This window comes from Amphiura filiformis, chromosome 17, assembly GCF_039555335.1.
Source record: "Amphiura filiformis chromosome 17, Afil_fr2py, whole genome shotgun sequence".
Classification (NCBI taxonomy): Eukaryota; Metazoa; Echinodermata; class Ophiuroidea; order Amphilepidida; family Amphiuridae; genus Amphiura; species Amphiura filiformis.
Window position 1 is genome coordinate 37,493,571 of NC_092644.1, and position 20,998 is coordinate 37,514,568.

The 20,998-nt window shown below is 33.2% G+C and overlaps 1 protein-coding gene across 1 annotated transcript in view; it reads right to left on the bottom strand.

Moving 5' to 3' along the window:
* The window catches only part of LOC140137741 (ephrin-B1-like), a 149,366-nt gene extending 128,784 nt beyond the window's left edge, over window positions 1-20,582 (bottom strand). The window contains exon 1 of the mRNA XM_072159506.1: window positions 19,974-20,582. Coding sequence (XP_072015607.1) covers window positions 19,974-20,116 — 143 coding nt within the window. The 5' untranslated portion in view covers window positions 20,117-20,582. The remainder of the gene's footprint in view (window positions 1-19,973) is intronic.
* Between the last annotated feature and the right edge of the window lie 416 nt (window positions 20,583-20,998).

Sequence of the window (20,998 nt, forward strand, 5' to 3'; positions counted from 1 at the left end):
TTGATTTCATCAATGTTGATAATAATATAGCATGGAGGATGTAATGGTTTGCAGACTATACTGCTGATAGCTTACAGGCATGGAAACAAACTGGTAGATTTGCTACTGATGAACAACATAGCAAACGACAAACAAGGCTGGGTTGGATTTGCACCCATATAATAATTGTTTCCATTGAATAATGCCTGCAAAACATATTTTGAACCAAGAACCATGTCAGAGGAGAGGCTCATCTCAGACCCGGGTATCACTAGGATCTCAAATATTCTCATCTCAAATATTCTCATCTGTCAGGTCAAAGTTGTCTGTAATCTGCCTGTAAAATGTACATTCAAAGAATGACCTTTGAACAGCTTGGGTACAAAAACTCAAACTCCCTAACTTGAGGTCAAATCTTGAGTAATGATATTTAAATGAGTGTCACAGAACTATGCCACAGGAAATGAGAATGTTGGTATTCAAGTCTAATTTTGTTCAGGGTTGCCAAACACTGTTAGTAGCCCAATTGGGCGACTTGTGAAGATTTTTTCCTGACTTTCGACTATTTCCTGTTCCATAGATGGTTAAGAAAAAAACATTGGCTTCAGCGACATCAGGTAGTTTCATGTCCCATAGAAACCAATGGTTAAAGGAGGATTTCGTGATCCTAGCATCCTCTTTTTATGACATTTTTCAGTAGATATCCACGAAAAAAGCTTATTTCCAAAATTTCAGTTGATTCCGATTTTATGCTTATGCGAGTTATGCATGATTATGTGTATTACACTGCTCCATAGACAATGTGTTGTAATTTCGCTCTGGTGCACCAGAACGAAATTCAAATTTAGCGATATTTTTGCTAAACGAATTAATCTGCAAGAAATATTTGGTACATAAACAATATGTAGCCAGAGGTATCCAGTGGTGTAAAAATCTCAACTTTTTTTGGGAAAAGTGGGGGATGCGGCTGTGGATCACGAAATGCCCCTTTAAGAGAATAATTGGATGACTTTTTTATTATTGGTCCTGCGATTTGGGCTGCAATTTGTTGGCAACCCTGATTTTGTTTCAAAATATACCCTGACAGAGTGATACAAATTCATGTTAGGAGGTTGAATAATTTAATAGAATTCAACATGCTGACTGTTTCCTTAGGGGAATATTCATGTTATCTCTAAATCCACAAAATAAAACCAATTTGTTTCAATTCTTTGGGGGCAAACTAGAAAAGGAATAAGCATCAGAGTAAAACTAGAGCGGTTCTCGGCTTTCGCGGTTCTCGGCATTCGCGGTTCTCGGTAGTGTGGGTTGGTCCGTATGTGACGTTTCTGTTCAGAACCTTGTGTGACCCTTCCCCCAGAAAAAAATCATCCGCCACCACTGGTTATAACAAGGGCCTTGTAAATGCAACTGGTGAGACAGAGCCTCGAATGACGTTTGTGTTTTCAGTCTGATTTCAGTTCCCTAACAGGTACAAAGTTTACGCATTATCATTAGGCCTACCAAGTATTGTATGTCCTATAATCTCTTATGTATGACATGGATCTTTACCATGATTGTGCAAGCCAAAAATATCATTTCAATACCCCAAACATGCGTTAAAAAAAGACCATGTTTTACACATGCAACCTCAAGTTTAGACATATAATTTAATTTTCCCTAAACCCTCATGCACGGGAAAAATAATATAATACTAAGAATGTCCTGATATCAAATAATTTTGATTTTTTGAAATTCGCAATGTAATACACATTTTATGACAAATCATTAAAATTGATATTTTTTATATATAACAGTCCTCGAAGTAAATTTTATAAATTTAATGATCCATTCTTTTAGTATATGTAGCTGGGAGGAAAGGCCGACGATCTATTGAAAATGTTGACATTTCAGTATTGAAGATATGGATTCCCCCAAAAAATAGGTCTTTTTGGGAAATAAAATCCATATCTTCAATATGAAAGGTCAAAATGTTCAATTGATCGTCGGCTTTTCCTCCCAGCTACATACACTTTAAGAATATGTCATTAGATTTATAAAATTTACTTCGAGGACTGTTATATATCAAAATTTGAAAAATATCAAATTTTAATAATTTGTCATAAAATTTGCATTATATCGTGAATTTCAAAAAAAAAAGAAAATTATTTGATATGAGAAAGACATTTTTTTTTTTTTTTTTGTAATTCGATATGTCTGATGTGCTCTCATTTTGCACAAAAATACTGTCGAAATGCTTAAAACGTTCATTCCAGATCCCTTAAGTATATGTCATATTACATGTTTCACATTTGTACGATTTTAAATAATTTTTTATCATGTTTATAGGACATGCTCTGTTATATTTTTATATCCTCTTTTCATTCTTGAAAAGATAGATCATGCTTTTTATTTCACCCATTGGGTATTTCTTTATTAATTTGTGTTTATATGGCGATTTCAAGTGGGATAATAACTCCTGGATGACGTAAGCATAATGTTGATAGATTTAAACATCATTATAAATAGGCACTTAATAATAATGATATTGAAATAAAATGATAAATAGATAAATTAATAGATAAATAAATAAAAGATATATAAGCCTAGATAAATAATAAATAAATGATAAACTAGATAAACTAGGAGTAAATTGCAAACATTTTAATGTTTGCAATTTTGAGCATTTAATAAGTTTTTGCGACAAATATTTTGCCCCTTCTTGTACGTTTTATCATTATTTTATCTTTTACTAATTTTTTTTGGGACATGCTCGCTTATTTATTTTTTATGTGTTCCTCTTATCATTTGTGAAGTATTTCTTTATTTTTGTTTTAGTACAAGTGATCACTGAGTATGTTTAACTGTGGAAATATCGGTAGATAAGGTGTTTTTATTTCACCCTTGAGTATTATTTATAAGTGTATCAACATACATTTCACATGTCATGATTTTTCATTGTTTTATTTTAAATCAATTCTTTATTGGGGTGCATGCTCTCATATATTAGGTGGTTTTTTTCATGTTCCTCTTGTCATTCTTGATAGATGGCTGTTTATTTATGTCGCGTGTTAAGTATTTTTTTAATTTTTGGTGAAGTGTATAATTATCATCAGACACATGTCACATTTTTATGTATGATTTTGCATTATTTAATTTCAAATTATATAATTTTTTAAACGTACTAACGTAGTTCTTTATTTTTGTTTCTGTGAATATCATCCGAAAAGTAGGCCTCCTGCACATTATGATTTTGCCTTGCTTTATTTAACTCTTTACTGGGGTGCATGCTCTCTGCTGGTTTTTTTCATGTTCCTCTTATCATTATTGACAAGATAGCACCTGCTGTACGCTGTTTATTTATTTCGCCCTAAATTATTTCTTTACTTGTGTTTTTAGATTTTGAAGTTTATATCATGATAGCACACGCTTTGTTTTTATACCAACCGCGTTTTCTTTTTTGAAAACAGTTCTTGTTTCAAATCCTGGTCCGCAATGTCAACATTCAGTTCGTTCATAAAATATGGCTATTTATTTATGTCGCGTGTTAAGTAGTTCTTTATTTTTTGTTCGAAGTGTATAAATATCATCAGACACCTGTCACATTTTTATGTATGATTGTTCATTATCTAATCTTAAAATATATAATTCTTTAAACTTATTTCTTTTTTTCTGTTTCAGTGAATATCATCCGAAAAGTAGGCCTCTACACATTATGATTTTCCTTGTTTTATTTAAACTCTTTATTGAGGTACATGCTCCTCTTATCGTTATTGACAAGTCATCACATGCTGTACGCTGTTTATTTATTTCGCCCTCATTTTCTTTTACTTTTGTTTTAGATCTTTAGTTCTTTATTTTTGTTTCTGTGAATATCATCCCAAAAGTAGGCCTTCTGCACATTATGATTTTTCCTTGCTTTACTGTCTAAACGCTCAAAACGCTCATTCCAGATCCCTTAAGTATATGTCATATTACATGTTTCACATTTGTACGATTTTAAATAATTCTTTATCATGTTTATAGGACATGCTCTGTTATATTTTTATATCCTCTTTTCATTCTTGAAAAGATAGATCATGCTTTTTATTTCACCCATTGGGTATTTCTTTATTAATTTGTGTTTATATGGCGATTTCAAGTGGGATAATAACTCCTGGATGACGTAAGCATAATGTTGATAGATTTAAATATCATTATAAATAGGCACTTAATAATAATGATATTGAAATAAATTGATAAATAGATAAATTAATAGATAAATAAATAAAAGATATATAAGCCTAGATAAATAATAAATAAATGATAAACTAGGAGTAAATTGCAAACATTTTAATGTTTGCAATTTTGAGCATTTAATAAGTTTTTGCGACAAATATTTTGCCCCTTCTTGTACGCTTTTATCATTATTTTATCTTTTACTAATTTTTTTGGGACATGCTCGCTTATTTATTTTTTTATGTGTTCCTCTTATCATTTGTGAAGTATTTCTTTATTTTTGTTTTAGTACAAGTGATCACTGAGTATGTTTAACTGTGGAAATATCGGTAGATAAGGTGTTTTTATTTCACCCTTTGAGTATTATTTATAAGTGTATCAACATACATTTCACATGTCATGATTTTTCATTGTTTTATTTTAAAGCAATTCTTTATTGGGGTGCATGCTCTCATATATTAGGTGGTTTTTTCATGTTCCTCTTGTCATTCTTGATAGATGGCTGTTTATTTATGTCGCGTGTTAAGTATTTTTTTAATTTTTGGTCGAAGTGTATAATTATCATCAGACACATGTCACATTTTTATGTATGATTTTGCATTATTTAATTTCAAATTATATAATTTTTTAAACGTACTAACGTAGTTCTTTATTTTGTTTCTGTGAATATCATCCGAAAAGTAGGCCTCCTGCACATTATGATTTTGCCTTGCTTTATTTTACTCTTTACTGGGGTGCATGCTCTCTGCTGGTTTTTTTTTCATGTTCCTCTTATCATTATTGACAAGATAGCACCTGCTGTACGCTGTTTATTTATTTCGCCCTAAATTATTTCTTTACTTGTGTTTTTAGATTTTGAAGTTTATATCATGATAGCACACGCTATGTTTTTATACCAACCCGCGTTTTCTTTTGAAAACAGTTCTTGTTTCAAATCCTGGTCCGCAATGTCAACATTCAGTTCGTTCATAAAATATGGCTATTTATTTATGTCGCGTGTTAAGTAGTTCTTTATTTTTTGCTCGAAGTGTATAAATATCATCAGACACCTGTCACATTTTTATGTATGATTGTTCATTATCTAATCTTAAAATATATAATTCTTTAAACTTATTTCTTTTTTTTTTCTGTTTCAGTGAATATCATCCGAAAAGTAGGCCTCTACACATTATGATTTTCCTTGTTTTATTTAAACTCTTTATTGAGGTACATGCTCCTCTTATCGTTATTGACAAGTCATCACATGCTGTACGCTGTTTATTTATTTCGCCCTAAATTACTGTACTTTTGTTTTTAGATCTTTAGTTCTTTATTTTTGTTTCTGTGAATATCATCCGAAAAGTAGGCCTTCTGCACATTATGATTTTTCCTTGCTTTACTGTCGAAACGCTCAAAACGCTCATTCCAGATCCCTTAAGTATATGTCATATTACATGTTTCACATTTGTACGATTTTAAATAATTCTTTATCATGTTTATAGGACATGCTCTGTTATATTTTTATATCCTCTTTTCATTCTTGAAAAGATAGATCATGCGTTTTATTTCACCCATTGGGTATTTCTTTATTAATTTGTGTTTATATGGCGATTTCAAGTGGGATAATAACTCCTGGATGACGTAAGCATAATGTTGATAGATTTAAATATCATTATAAATAGGCACTTAATAATAATGATATTGAAATAAATTGATAAATAGATAAATTAATAGATAAATAAATAAAAGATATATAAGCCTAGATAAATAATAAATAAATGATAACTAGGAGTAAATTGCAAACATTAAATATCTTAGAGCAATTGAGCATTTAATAAGTTTTTATGACAAATATTTTGCCCCTTCTTGTAACGCTTTTATCATTATTTTATCTTTTACTAATTTTTTTGGGACATGCTCGCTTATTTATTTTTTATGTGTTCCTCTTATCATTTGTGAAGTATTTCTTTATTTTTGTTTTAGTACAAGTGATCACTGAGTATGTTTAACTGTGGAAATATCGGTAGATAAGGTGTTTTTTATTTCACCCTTGAGTATTATTTATAAGTGTATCAACATACATTTCACATGTCATGATTTTTCATTGTTTTATTTTAAAGCAATTCTTTATTGGGGTGCATGCTCTCATATATTAGGTGGTTTTTTTCATGTTCCTCTTGTCATTCTTGATAGATGGCTGTTTATTTATGTCGCGTGTTAAGTATTTTTTTAATTTTTGGTCGAAGTGTATAATTATCATCAGACACATGTCACATTTTTATGTATGATTTTGCATTATTTAATTTCAAATTATATAATTTTTAAACGTACTAACGTAGTTCTTTATTTTTGTTTCTGTGAATATCATCCGAAAAGTAGGCCTCCTGCACATTATGATTTTGCCTTGCTTTATTTAACTCTTTACTGGGGTGCATGCTCTCTGCTGGTTTTTTCATGTTCCTCTTATCATTATTGACAAGATAGCACCTGCTGTACGCTGTTTATTTATTTCGCTCTAAATTATTTCTTTACTTGTGTTTTTAGATTTTGAAGTTTATATCATGATAGCACACGCTATGTTTTTATACCATCCGCGTTTTCTTTTTGAAAACAGTTCTTGTTTCAAATCCTGGTCCGCAATGTCAACATTCAGTTCGTTCATAAAATATGGCTATTTATTTATGTCGCGTGTTAAGTAGTTCTTTATTTTTTTTTTTTTGTTTATAAATATCATCAGACACCTGTCACATTTTTATGTATGATTGTTCATTATCTAATCTTAAAATATATAATTTTTTAAACTTATTTCTTTTTTTCTGTTTCAGTGAATATCATCCGAAAAGTAGGCCTCTACACATTATGATTTTCCTTGTTTTATTTAAACTCTTTATTGAGGTACATGCTCCTCTTATCGTTATTGACAAGTCATCACATGCTGTACGCTGTTTATTTATTTCGCCTCATTTTCATTTTCTTTACTTTTGTTTTTAGATCTTTAGTTCTTTATTTTTGTTTCTGTGAATATCATCCTAAAAGTAGGCCTTCTGCACATTATGATTTTTCCTTGCTTTATTTAACTCTTTACTGGGGTGCATGCTCTCTGCTGGTTTTTTCATGTTCCTCTTATCATTATTGACAAGATAGCACCTGCTGTACGCTGTTTATTTATTTCGCCTAAATTATTTCTTTACTTTTTGTTTTAGATTTTGAAGTTGATATCATGATATCACACGCTATGTTTTATACCAACCGCATTGTCTGGTTAAAGACAGTTCTTGTTTTAAATCCTGAATACAATGTCAACATTCAGTTCGTTCACCTCACAATACGGTGCGATGTTATATAACTGTATATATTGCAGGGTTGCCAAACCCGCGATGTAATAGGCCTAGGTCAATAGGATGAGTTTTGAAGATTTTCCTCGCGACAATTTCCTGTGCTATAGACACCAATTGATGGTTAAGAAAAATATTGCATGACTTTTCAACATTGGCTTACGCGACTTCTGGTAGTTTTTTATCTCATAGAAACCAACGGTTGATAAAAAAAAAATATTGGGCGATTTTTTCAATGATTTGACCAGCGGTTTGCCCTCATTTGTTTGGCAACCGTGGTCTGTGTTAAGTGAATATATTTCGCTAAGAAAATAATTATCATAGACCATGTAGACAGAACGGACAATAGTCATAGGCGCTCTCCTCCATTTTGAGAAATATACTTTTACACACACACTACATTTAATGATCAGCCTTAAAGTTTTACCTTTTAGTGGGTTAAGCCAAACCTAAGTGGATGAAATATAAATCAACACTTCTGGCACTGATTGGTTTCCGTAGTTGTTATATGGAATACGAGCTGTCTGTAGCTACAAAATTGTCTGCAAATCGGCTTTTGCCGGGCCTCTCTTTTTCGGGCGTTTTCTCATTAAATTAGGGTCCCGCTCAAATAAAAAATAAACTGGTGTCTAGATGTAATCACAGTTAACACACCAGGAAAATTATAGAATATACAACAACCTAGTTACACCTGTAGACTGCGAACAAACATGCACCTGGCCAGACCTGGCCGTAAAACAAAGTGTTCTCCCTACGGATACCCTTAAGGGTCACACAATAAATATTTGTTTCAGTTCAATGCATATGAAAAGTCAAAATCAGGTTGAATGGAATACAATCCTTTATCAGACTTCATAATTTGCAACTTGGTACATTTAATCCCCCAACGTGTTTGTCTGATATTAAAACGACACCAAGCGTGTCTCTGTTACCTATATTGTAAATTGCATATATTCGGCTTGTCAAAAACAGGATCATTATCGTGTAGCTTTGTTTACCTGATGTTTATCTTATGTTTTCTCAAATTTGTCCATGACACAATATTACAAGTTTATGCTTATGGCATACAAGTATTTCTTTGTCCTGTGTGATTTGCCTAGATGCTCTTCACTAGAGTGGAACAACGTTTACATGTTTACTCGAATCGGATACAAAATGGCTGATTTTATCAACATATCCCATTGAAAATTTTCAAACTGAATAAATACAGCCACAATTACCTATACAGAATTTGCCATCAACAACAGGTGCATATATTATGATCACATTGAAATAAGGGAATACGGACTTGCAAAAGTGATGTAAGTTTTTTAAAAGAAAGTTAAAGATGTACATTGAAGGCATGACTATTCTCAGACAAAATTATCAATATAGTCAATAAACACAAGCAACTTGAGTTTTTTATGTAGCATGATTCTATATAGTCTACAGCGCTGTTGCAAATGGCTGAAAACTTCTCAACATCTCTTGTACCATGTGTACCTGGGTTTTTTTGGCTACATTGCTGTAGGGGGTTCACGTCCCACAATAAAAGGCTACATTCCCTGTGGAATTGAGGCCCTACAGACAGCTGTCCCACTGGGTAACCATGGCATTGCCCGACTAAAAAATTGGTATTTGATCAAAGAAGGATAGATTTCACAATTATGTATCCAAGAACAAAAGACTGTCTAGCTCTTTGGTTCAAATGCTTGCATAAAGCGAACCACTACACAATTTGTAGCAATTATACTTGCCGAATAATAAGTTGCAATTTTTATCTTGGGAATCAACATATCCATTATGATACAGAATTTACCGTTATCAATGACGGATCATATCCAACATTTTGCCCAACATGAGGGAAATGTTACAGCCATGCTTAGCTACGCCTAATTTAACACACGCACAATATGGTTAATTTCCATCATATGGCCCATTACAATATATAAATGATTGTTTTTATATTCTAATATCAAATCTATCATAAGACCAGCAAAATATGACAATATGTTGTGACTAACATGTCCCAATTCTCTCATTATAACTACAATGGCAATGTCATGTGTACTTTACATTTATCCTACTTCTATGCATTAATCATGACATTAGAACAGAAAAGCTGACATTCATATGTAGACCAACACCTTATATGCCCTTTAGAATGAAGAAAGACGCTATCATTCACACAGATGAACACCTTACTACATTGTAGATGCCCTTCAGTACATTAGAAAGATGCTATCTCTCCCAGATCAAATTATTACTAGTTATAATAACACACTTGGACAATAACAGGAAATTATGACCGAAGACAAGGCTTAGTTGCTGCTATCTTCAGTAGATCACTTTCTTCCTAGTTCTTTGTATATGACGGAGTATCGCCTAACAACGTTTATGGTATGAATTATTATTGAGCTTACCATGGTTTATGCATGAAACCTGTTGGGGATCAGAGGATGATTTAAGGAAGCCCCATCATGCACTGTAAACGTGTTATCACTAGAGTTTCAACTGCCACTTTACTTTTCAAATCCCATTGAACTCTGTGCAAAAGATGTTGTTTAAGAATTGTGTGTGTCATTATTACTTGGTCGATTTCAGATTTAAAGTGATGTATGCATGACGGATAATTCACACCTTCTGTAGATAACATAAAATGTGAAATCGACCAACTTTTTGAAGGTGTTTTTATTGTAAATATATCTGTCCAAATTCAAATTTAACCATGCACGTGTGTATGCAGTGGGCGGCATTGGTGTCATGTTCACTCACACAGCTGTGCTAACCGCAAGACTTGCTGGGAAGTGCTTAAATCATCCTCTGGTTGGGGATGTGGTACAGGAGTATCAAATATCGGTCCTCCTCTTTGTTTAGATGACAAACATGATTATACGGATAAAATGAATGCCATTTTTAAATTTTAAAGAAGTTGACAACTTGACATGCAAGTGATGAAACTGTAAATTGTGAAGTTTTCATTGGATTTTTACACATTTCTTTTAGGAATTAAACCTACAGGCCCTGAAACATTGTGTGATCATGATATTATATTGAGCTTTATTAATAAAGTTCACAAAATTACTTGCTCAAATCCATGCGACTGATATTTCATTTTATCATAGCCTTTGTCGTGCTGCACCCATTTATATTTGAAGCTTTGCCATTGCTTTGTTAAACAACAGCCTTTCAAATATATTTCTCCATTTTATAATTAGTTAAGCAGGTTTTATTCTGGTATCTACCAAAATGATACTTTTTAAATTTAACCAGTGATCACGGTGATATTTCACAATGGATTACATGTAGAACTACACAAATCACTAAAACTTGGTCCCTACAAAAGCTATACCAATTACATAGCTTCGGCATAATATTTTGATATAAATAATCAATGATACTTTTAATCGTGCAATTTTTCAATTACTACATAGCTTCATTATTGATTTGACAACATACAAAACATACCCATCAATGGCGATTAATGGAAAAACATGGTCACAAATTGGGGTCAATGATAATTAAGGGTCTGGTGTATTGATGAAAGAATTGACTAGCATGGATACGGATGTGCATGAATTAATTATTTCATTTATTAATGGTATTGTCTGATGAAGAATATAAAGGAAGCTTTGCTCTTAAATCCAAGAAGTAGAATGTCTGAAGTATCAGATAAGAACAATAATTCTAATCCTTTAATATGAAAATGACTTAATGACATTACGAGGTTCCAATTTGTGGCCGCAGTGCAGACAAAATATAGGTTTTTATACCACAGACTTTGACTTATGCAGGGCCCTGTATAATTATGTACAGATGACAATTTTGACAGTCTGAGAAATGTCAATATTTCAAATTATTCCAGGGAAATAACTGGGTGAGGACATCTGTCAAGTCTTAAGACTTCCTTTGACATGAACTTAAAAGATGTCAAAGGAATTGTGGTTTTATTGGTCAATCACAACTGAATAGGATCATAGATGTACTATGGACATGATATAGGATCAAGTCATTACTGACCTCTTCGGTATTTATGCATCATTAGGTTACAAAGCAGCAATAGGAAAACAGAGGATTATCAAAATAATAGGCCTCTACTTGGTCTACATGTTTATTGATCATTAATGATCAATATGATGATCTTGACTTGAATTGACATCTATACTTGCTGGATGACCTCCTCATGAACCCTGTCCCTTTTTGATAATCATGGACCCCAGAATCAACCCTGACAAGATTTCATCCCACTGAATTTGAAGGATTTGCATGAAGGAAGAGATTTATTATTGAATTTGGAAAAGTACCACATTAGCCCCTATGTACCACTACCAAATGAATATGTGAACCATTTGAATTGAATCCCCACACACCTGACATATATTTCATATTCTGAAATATTGCAATGTAATCACATTATAATCAAGCTATCAAGCTAAAGACATTATTTTTCATTTAATATTATATTCTTAATATCCCATCAAACGTTTATGAGTTCCAAAAAACTTTCTTATACCTGCTTTAACCTTTTGACAATGTTGATCAATGAAATTCAAAAGAATTTCCCATTTTTTTCAATTGTGAGACTCATTTCCTTGATCATGTCACATCATGCACTCATATGAGTTGAATGACATGTTATTTTACACCCTTATTATATTGTATATCATGGTCAATGCACATTATTTCAGTAACTTACACAATAAATCCCATTGTGATTCAAAAATTGATTGTATTGCCCCAAAGCAAATTCATTTTCTTACACTTGAAACACAAACATTTCTTCCTTGAAATCCTTATGACACATTACTATATGATTTTCATACAATCGTGTGCGGCTAGCCGTTGTCGATGTGTTAACGCTTGATCATGCATGATGTAACTAGGCTGGCCTGCCACGGCAGATTCTCTCCTTCTGTAAATTGCTTAGCATAATCATAATATAAAATAATAATAATTACAATCCAAGCATAAGATATGATATTTTAGCGGTAGTCTGGATGTGCGTGCAGAGCTAATAATGAACAGGTCTTGATGGATTTTATTTACTATCTTCATAAGACAGCAAACGTGCTTGGATACTCAGATATAAATCTATGCACAGAAAACAATTTTTAACTTCAAGAGTGAACAGGATGTGTATAAAATGTGAATTTTGAATAATACAGCTTGTTTGTTTATTTATTTACTTATTTATTTTTCTTTTAAAGCAATTTACAATATTACATACTTTGTTTATTTTGCAACAATTTGTTCCTGAATAAAATGAACATAATTTGCAGACGGTGCTCTTTTAAAATTTAAAATAATTCAGAATAATAATTTATATACAAATATTAAACTGTGCACTATCAAAACATAGTCAATGTCATACACTTGAATGATATTCAAAACCTTGGGAAAAAACCTGAATCTTAGCGACTGTCAATGAACCACACATTTTGAATGGGATGTTACACACATGTTAGCTAGATATGCTGTAACATAAATGTTATAATAATAAAGTCAATGCAAATCATTATGCACAATTGTGCGCTGATAACATTGGCAACATGATTCAATATGTTATATGCATGTAATTTTACCAGTGGGACATAATTAACGATTAAATATTCTTCCAGTTAAATTAATTTAAATGAGGACAGGATTGTAAGAGACCGGGTATGACTTTGTAATGTTTATGAAATACATATTTGGTCTGCCTTGATTCTCACTTGAAAAAAATGAGAGAAAATAAAAGCATTTTTGTTTAAAAAAAATTGAAACCTCAGATTCCAATGAGGTAGAACCAAAGAGTACCAACTCCTCCATGTTTGCGTGTTGCTCATAGAGGCCAAATATTGCCCCTTCAGATATTAGCTATGCACCCCGAAAACTTTTGATTCAAAGTAATGTTGCTTGCATTCTGCATTTAATGCGTGTTGTCCAAAAAATGCGCGCTACGGATGCGCAAACCTTCATAACCCTCAAACTTAAATATGCAAATAAAATTGTTGTTCGATTTGGGGCTCTAGCAAACCAACATGGCAGTTTTATGTAGTGATGTGGTCGGCACCGTTTTTTATTGTCGACATGTCGATATAATTCAGTATACCGACGTCGACAGTGTGTCGACATAAAAAAAATTCTAAAAAAAAAAAAAAAAAAATTTTAAATTTTCAAAAAATATTTTTGGCCAGAAAATCAAGTTATAGGCCCAAACTGACTTGTTATTCAAGGTTGGAAACCAGAGAAATACTGCTACTCAAAAAAAAAAAAAAAAAAATGCCAATTTTTTTTTACAAAGTTGGAAAAAGTTGTACATTTTAATTACTTTTGTTTCTATTGAACAGCTAGCAATAGAGGTTATCCGTGTTCTATAAGCTGCATATCCTATCAACGACTGCTATACCTTGTTTAGGACTTTCAAAAGAAGTACCTACATGTGCAACCATGACTGTTTCAAAATAGGCCGCCAAGAGTCATGCAGGTAACTCCGAGGTCATGTATTGAATTGTTTTGAATACGGAATACTACGGGAATCAGCGCCTTTTGTTAGAAGTCACACATGAGTAAAGTGGATAACCTCTATGCATACTAATTCAATGTGTCCCTGACTGTTCAATAGAAGCAAAGGTAATAAAAATGTACAAGTTCATCCAACTTTGTAAAAAAAAATTGGCATTTTTTTTTTTTTTAGTAGCAGTATTCTCTGGTTTCCAACCTTGAATAACAAGTCAGTTTGGGCCTATAACTGACTTTTCGGGCCAAAAATATTGTTTGAAAACTAAAAAAAAAAAAAAAAAAAATTTTTGTCGACATGATTTTTTGATGTCGACATGTCGGCATACGTGCCGACGTCGACATTATGTCGACATAAGGCATGTCGACCACATCACTAGTTTTATGTAGCCTTTTACACAGGCAATTTTTTAGTTGAAAATAAGCAAGATGGAATCAACACTATTTTATTTCAAATTTTAAAATGTCTAGAAATTACATCACAAAAATAGCATGGGGAATTCCGCAAACAATACACTAATTAATAGTAATAATATTGAGTTTACGATTTCTGCATTGTTTTGTTGACAATACTTGATGATTCATAATATCATTGTGTACACAGCAATGACTGTTACCTGCTATGAACATGATGAAGGTTTGTCAAGATTTGCAGATAACATGCTGTCATTTATGAATATTATCTTGATTATTTAATCAGTTCACAGGTAATTAGATGACCATAGTAAACAATGCTCTAAATGTGACACAATTCAGTTCAGATAAGACATCATATGGAGAGGATTCTAGATCACATAATGGTATCCTACTGACAATGACATTTTGACATTTCCACATTTTCCCATAGCCTACATCTTCAGTTCAATCATAGACCATGCCTTCTGAATGATAAATCTGAAAACTTTTAAGGGGGTACTACACCCCTGGCCAATGTTGTGCCTAATTTTGCATTTTTCTCAAAAATTATAGCGCATTGGTGACAAGTAAGATATGTATATTATAGGGGCAAGGACTAAAATTACTGCACTGAAAATTCAGCACCTCAAAGCAAGTAGTTATTAATTTATTGATCAAATATTGGTTTCCCTCATTTTTGACTGTAACTCCACAACTGTTGTCTGTGTTGAAATAAAATTTCCAGTGCAGTAGTTGTAGTCCTTGCCCCTATAATAATATACATTATCTTACTTGTTGCCAATATGCTATAATTTTGGAGAAAAATGCAAAAATAGGCTCAAAATTGGGCAGGGGTGTAGTACCCCCTTAAACATAAATTAGAATCAACTACAAGTTTATTTATTATATTGATGCAAACAAACTGGTGAATTGTACTTGGTTCTCACAGTGTACAGATTAACTCATTCTTATACCATTCAATCACTGCTGAATTTACGCCTCACTCTACTTTGTTTCTCGCCATAACTGTTGACAAAATCGCACGTTTAATCCTACATCAATACACTTTTACTTCTGCATGAATTTGTACATTGTAATGCCACCTTGGTTGGGTTGGTCACAATTTTTAGGTTACTTTTCAGATCAAAAATTTGCACACAAATTTTAATACAGCACTTTCCTTCTTCTAAATTTCATTTCTAATCGCGGTGGTGACATGTCAATATTTCAACAAATCTTATTCACTGGAAAAGTAGTACAGTACACTTTTACTGAAATGCATCTACATGTAGGCTCACTAGGTAACACTAACAGGAAATTACTTACAACACCAAATCTTGATCAAAACCCTCCAAAGAATTGAGTATCTTAATTTGATTAGCCTAATAATTTAGGTATATTCGTCTCAGATAACACTACAGAGTAGACACAGACTTTACACAAACTTTGTATAATATTGTGTAATTCATTAAATTTGAGTTAGTAAAATCAACTCATGAGGCAAAACTTGTGCACCTTATATCATGGGCTTTGTGATCACATTACACTAACTTAAACTTTGCAAACAGTACTCATGGTACATTGTGTACTGTTGGTTTCAAGTTTAATTATACTAGATTTAGAACTATAGCTATGCATTTACTACATTATTTAGGCATTTTTGAGTGGCATCTCCAGTTGAAAGGTGTCCCCGGTTGGTTGAAAAAACACAAAAGTCCCCAGAAGTAGGCAATTTCATACCACACCCACCCATCCACCTCACACACACACCAACATGTACACACCCCACCCCCACCCACCATGAATTTGGCAATTTTGGGCAAACTGCCCATCATAACATGCAAGTGATAATGCTTGCACCTGAGGTTCATCCTTTACATACTTTTGACACATTATCTTCTATTTTTCAAAAAATCCCAACACAGGTGTGATGTTTGAATGATATTAAGGTATTATTAGCCACAAAAGTGTTAATGGGTGCATCCACTTGCTTAACAGTTCCTAATAATAGTCCTAATAGGCCATGATATTAACATGGTTGAATTGAATACCTGAGTGGAAGAAGGGCCCAACTCCATCAAAATTGTTTTTGAGATATTAAGAAAAAACTTAATATTTGGAAAAGTTTTATAGACAGAATGCTTTCATCTTCAGGGGACCTTTAATACATGAACATACAATATTACATACATTCGAAATTATATATGATGTTTCCATGGCAACGGTACAGGTCTTAATACGAGCTGGAGTTGGGCCCTTCTTCCACTAATATACTGAAAGTGCCAGTTTCGTGTTATAAATAGCTACAGAAATTAGGTAATCACCAATAATTGCACAAGTAGAACTCATGTAATATGTTAGCAAGAAAGTTTATAGTAGTGAAAAGCAGATTTCATGGATGAACAAAATTCCTCTTTAACCCTATATTTGTGGAAGAAGGGCCCAACTCCACGGAGTTGGGCCTTTCTTCCATGAAAACCATGAATAAGTGTACATGCAAGACTATGTAGAGAGTGGATTTTGGCTTATCTTTCACACATAAGGAAGAACAGTCTGCTGGCAATAAAATGCTGGGTCTAACTCATTTTTGTAAAAAATTGGAGTTGGGCCCTTCTTCCACTCAGGTATTCAATTGCTAATGGATACAGAATTGGTGCAAGGGTCTAGATAAGGGGGAGGCGTTCCTTGCATCTAATCCTATTCCCATTGATCCATCTACCAATCAATGGTTTACATGGGTGGTATTAGTAGCTGTTATTTGGTAAGGCCTATTTGTAAATTAAATATCAATATCAGCCTATTTTTCTAATGGAGAGTTTGCATATAACTGAAGGCTAAATGAAGTTTTTTCAAGGGTTTTAAAGAACCTATTAACAATCTTAGTTAATTGTAACTTTGTCTTGCCAGGGATCTTGCAAACCTACAGCAACAACCAAAAAGTCTGCACATTAAATATTTAATAATTATGATAAAATAATATGGCTAATATTAGTAATAAGTATAAATAGGCTGGAAATTGGTTGACAACTAGCCAACTATCATCCACTCTGACAGCCATCATGAATGATCTAACTGCATACCGGTACATTCCATATCTCTTAATTTTTGAGCAGTCCTCTGTCTGCCCATATCTAATTTTACACCTCTGATTGATTTTGGATATTTGCTATTTTTGTTCCCCTCAAAGCAAGGCGATAAAATAGAACCACACAATAGAAAGCAGAGAAAATATTTCTGAAAGAATATAATAGGGACGTATCCAGCCTGGTCATAATGATACCTATACTATGTCCTTCAAATGTGAAGATAATCTTACTTAGTATAGTTATTGGAACTAAAATATTTGCATCCCAACAGAAAAGATACTCAAACATGGATGCCTTTTATTATAGAAATATTCCCCAATAACACCAACATACTTGTGGGTCTGTAACTGTCACTGAAAATTAGACAGGCCCATACACTTTAAAATGGAGCTGTCCTATATTAAAGCTGTATGTAGAACCAGTTAGTTTCCCAAAGAACTAAAAAGGTTCCACAAAGGTAGAACCTTTTAGACATTTACAGGATTCTGTAAACATGGGTTGGTAAATGCAAGAAAGAACCATTTTGGGATTTTTGGGATTTCCACAGTGAACCATTTTTTTCTATAACACTGTTGTTTTTTTCAAGAGTGTAGGCCCTAAATGATCTATCATGCACTTTGTCATTAATACAGAAAATTACCCTAAATATTGCACAATTCTGCAGATGAATTGCAAATTATGCGGATTTGATGATATTAAATACAAAAATGTATACCCTACATTGCAAAATGACTCCCTAAGCCTGAGGAAGACTTCAAAACCCAATTTTATGGAAATTAAATTGATCAAAATGTTTTTCCTTCAGTACTAAATTTCAAAACACCAATATCGTGACATACAATGATCCATTTTAGGATTCAGAACACATCTAGGATGCTAAAGAGGAATTCACGCTAGGCGTCTCCTGCTAGTTAGCCAACTGAGAGGACATTACACAGGTCACATCTTAGGATTTTAACACTTTAAATGAGGAAAAGGCAGGTAGGTAGTCTGTCCTATTTCCTTATCAAAGGAATAAATTGAATTAAGCTGCAGGCAAAAAAAGCACCACAGTGTTAGTAACTATTTTATTTCTTCAACCATTCTATTTATATGTCATTATGCCTTCTTTTGGTCTAATTTTCATGTGTTTCAAAGTGTCTAATATTGCACACAACACATTTTTGACGTAAGGTTTGTCAAATTTGAATTCCAATTTAATCAAAATATTCATAGTACAGTAAAATTTACATTCAAATTCAATAGGAGATGGTTGAAAGACCAATACACCATTCCGACACCCAAAAGAGATGGGGTTATAATATAAAGATCTTGAGAAAGGTACTGACAAAATGTATCTATTTTTTGGAATCATATTTGAAGAATTTAGGTAAAACTGATCTGGTTTGTCCAAATCTACACACTAAACTTTTGGTTCTGCAGTTTTAAACAGAGCTGTAGGCCTATAATACTTTTTAAAAAGATTAAAAGTAAACAAGCCTGCCAAACATGCAAAAAGTAAACTTTCCAGTTTCTTGAAGTTGAGCATTCTTACTTCCTCCAAAAGTTCAATCATGATTGACATGACTAAAACTGTTTTCTTTCTTCATCAGTTATTTCAATCAGGGACCCCTAGTACAGGCAAGGACATGTAGTGACCAGTCCATCAAGCTACTAACATCCACTTCTACTATGCAAATACCATTTTAGCACACATTGCACTGGACAAGAAAAACAACCAATTTTGGAAGTGTTACTTTGGCAAATATGTTTTTACAAAATCCATGTATTGATGAATTTCTGGTTTACTGGTCAGAAAAACATATTACATTATAATATTACACTGTAGATATGCATCACTGAAAACATTTATGGAGGAAAAAATAGGATTCCCAAGTTTTGATAGGATCAAATGATAAAAAGGATTATTTTGTGCATTAATGTGCAGGAAGAGAAACAGCTGGGGTATGCCCGTGGTATCATCATTCTATAAATCATGACTGATGGAATGGAAAATTCATATCTGGCTTGCATTTATTGAAATACATAAAATGGAAAAAATGCAAAACTGGTCTACCACATCTATAGGCTTGCGATCTTTAGACATAAAATATGATGTTGACATCCATTTTATGACTACGAGTTCAGGGTTTTCCCGGTGTTGATTCATTGTTTGGGGAAATAAATTACAAACCCCGGGCCCTGAATTAAAAACTACATTATAAAGTTGAAATGCATAAGTTAACATTTCTAAACTTCTTTTCCTCTTTTAGCATTTCATCAGTTTGGAACATTACACATTTATTAAATGTCAGAAGTTGAAGATGATTGAAGTAGCAATTTCCTCAAAACAACACTCCATCGGAACCTTATGAAATGAACGCCGAATCCCTGGCAAGATGTGCGCCGGTTACTCCGGGCAAGCGGTGCATGGCTCTTCTACCCCAGCTGTTTAATTAAACCCGGGGCCCTACCTTCTGTTACACACGCAAACTTAACAAAAGAAAGGAATAAAACATGAAACATTATATATAATTTCACTCACTCTTCATTGTGTTTACTCCATAAAATAGGATCCACTGTCTTAGCCAAAGTAACTTGAAGAAGAAACAGAACGGCGTTGAAAAAGAAAATCCAGCGAGGCGAAACAAAATTGCAGTCCATTTTCTCAGTTTTACGATTTTTCATCGTATTATAAATCTAATATATCTTCTTCCTCTTCCTTATAAAGAGGTCTATAAATCCACTGTAAACTTCAGTTTGTGAAGAAAACCTTCAATCCTTGTTCAGATCACTTATAAAAGAATCAAAATAGCTCCTCAAAGTCTAAGCATCTAAATTATAATTGTAGAGTTTCCGTGATTCCCGCAGCTGCAGGGCTACTCCACTTGCTCGCCAGCGACGTGTGGGAACTGGTTGCAGAACCTGCGAGCGGAGTAGAGAATGCTGCTCACAACAAAACAACAAGCTCGCTAAAACACCACAATTCACTTTGTTCAAGCTATATTAGCCTTATAAAATCCGTAAACTTGGCTAGTTTGACACTCAATAAGTATTTACAGCAAATCCGATCGGTTAAAATTAACAATCCTAGGATTCATTCACGTGGTGAGATGAGACGACTGGTATACTCTGCACAATCGACAGTCTTGAACCGTTGTGGTAAACACACTTTACCACCAGAGGTGACGTCATATCAACTTATGAATTATTTATAAGCAGTGACTTGCCATGGAATGGACTTGCTGTGGACTTTGTGGACTTGTGATGAGTGGCCGTTCGATTGACTTCACGGATTATCGTGATTTGGAAACTTGACGGGTTTAATATTTAGGCTTTACCATTATTAAAGTTGTAAAAGACACTCAAGTCACTCATTATGGCCATTCAGAATATATAAATATTTTGGTAAACAATTTCACCTTAATCCGAATTTCTGAAGTAGCTTCTCACTCTGATCCGTTCACAGGTGTTGCATGGTCATCTTGAATAAAAATTGTTTGAACATGTTGAAAGAGACAGGCAGATGGTCAATCCCGGGAGGGGGGGCAGTCAACTTTGGAAGTGACG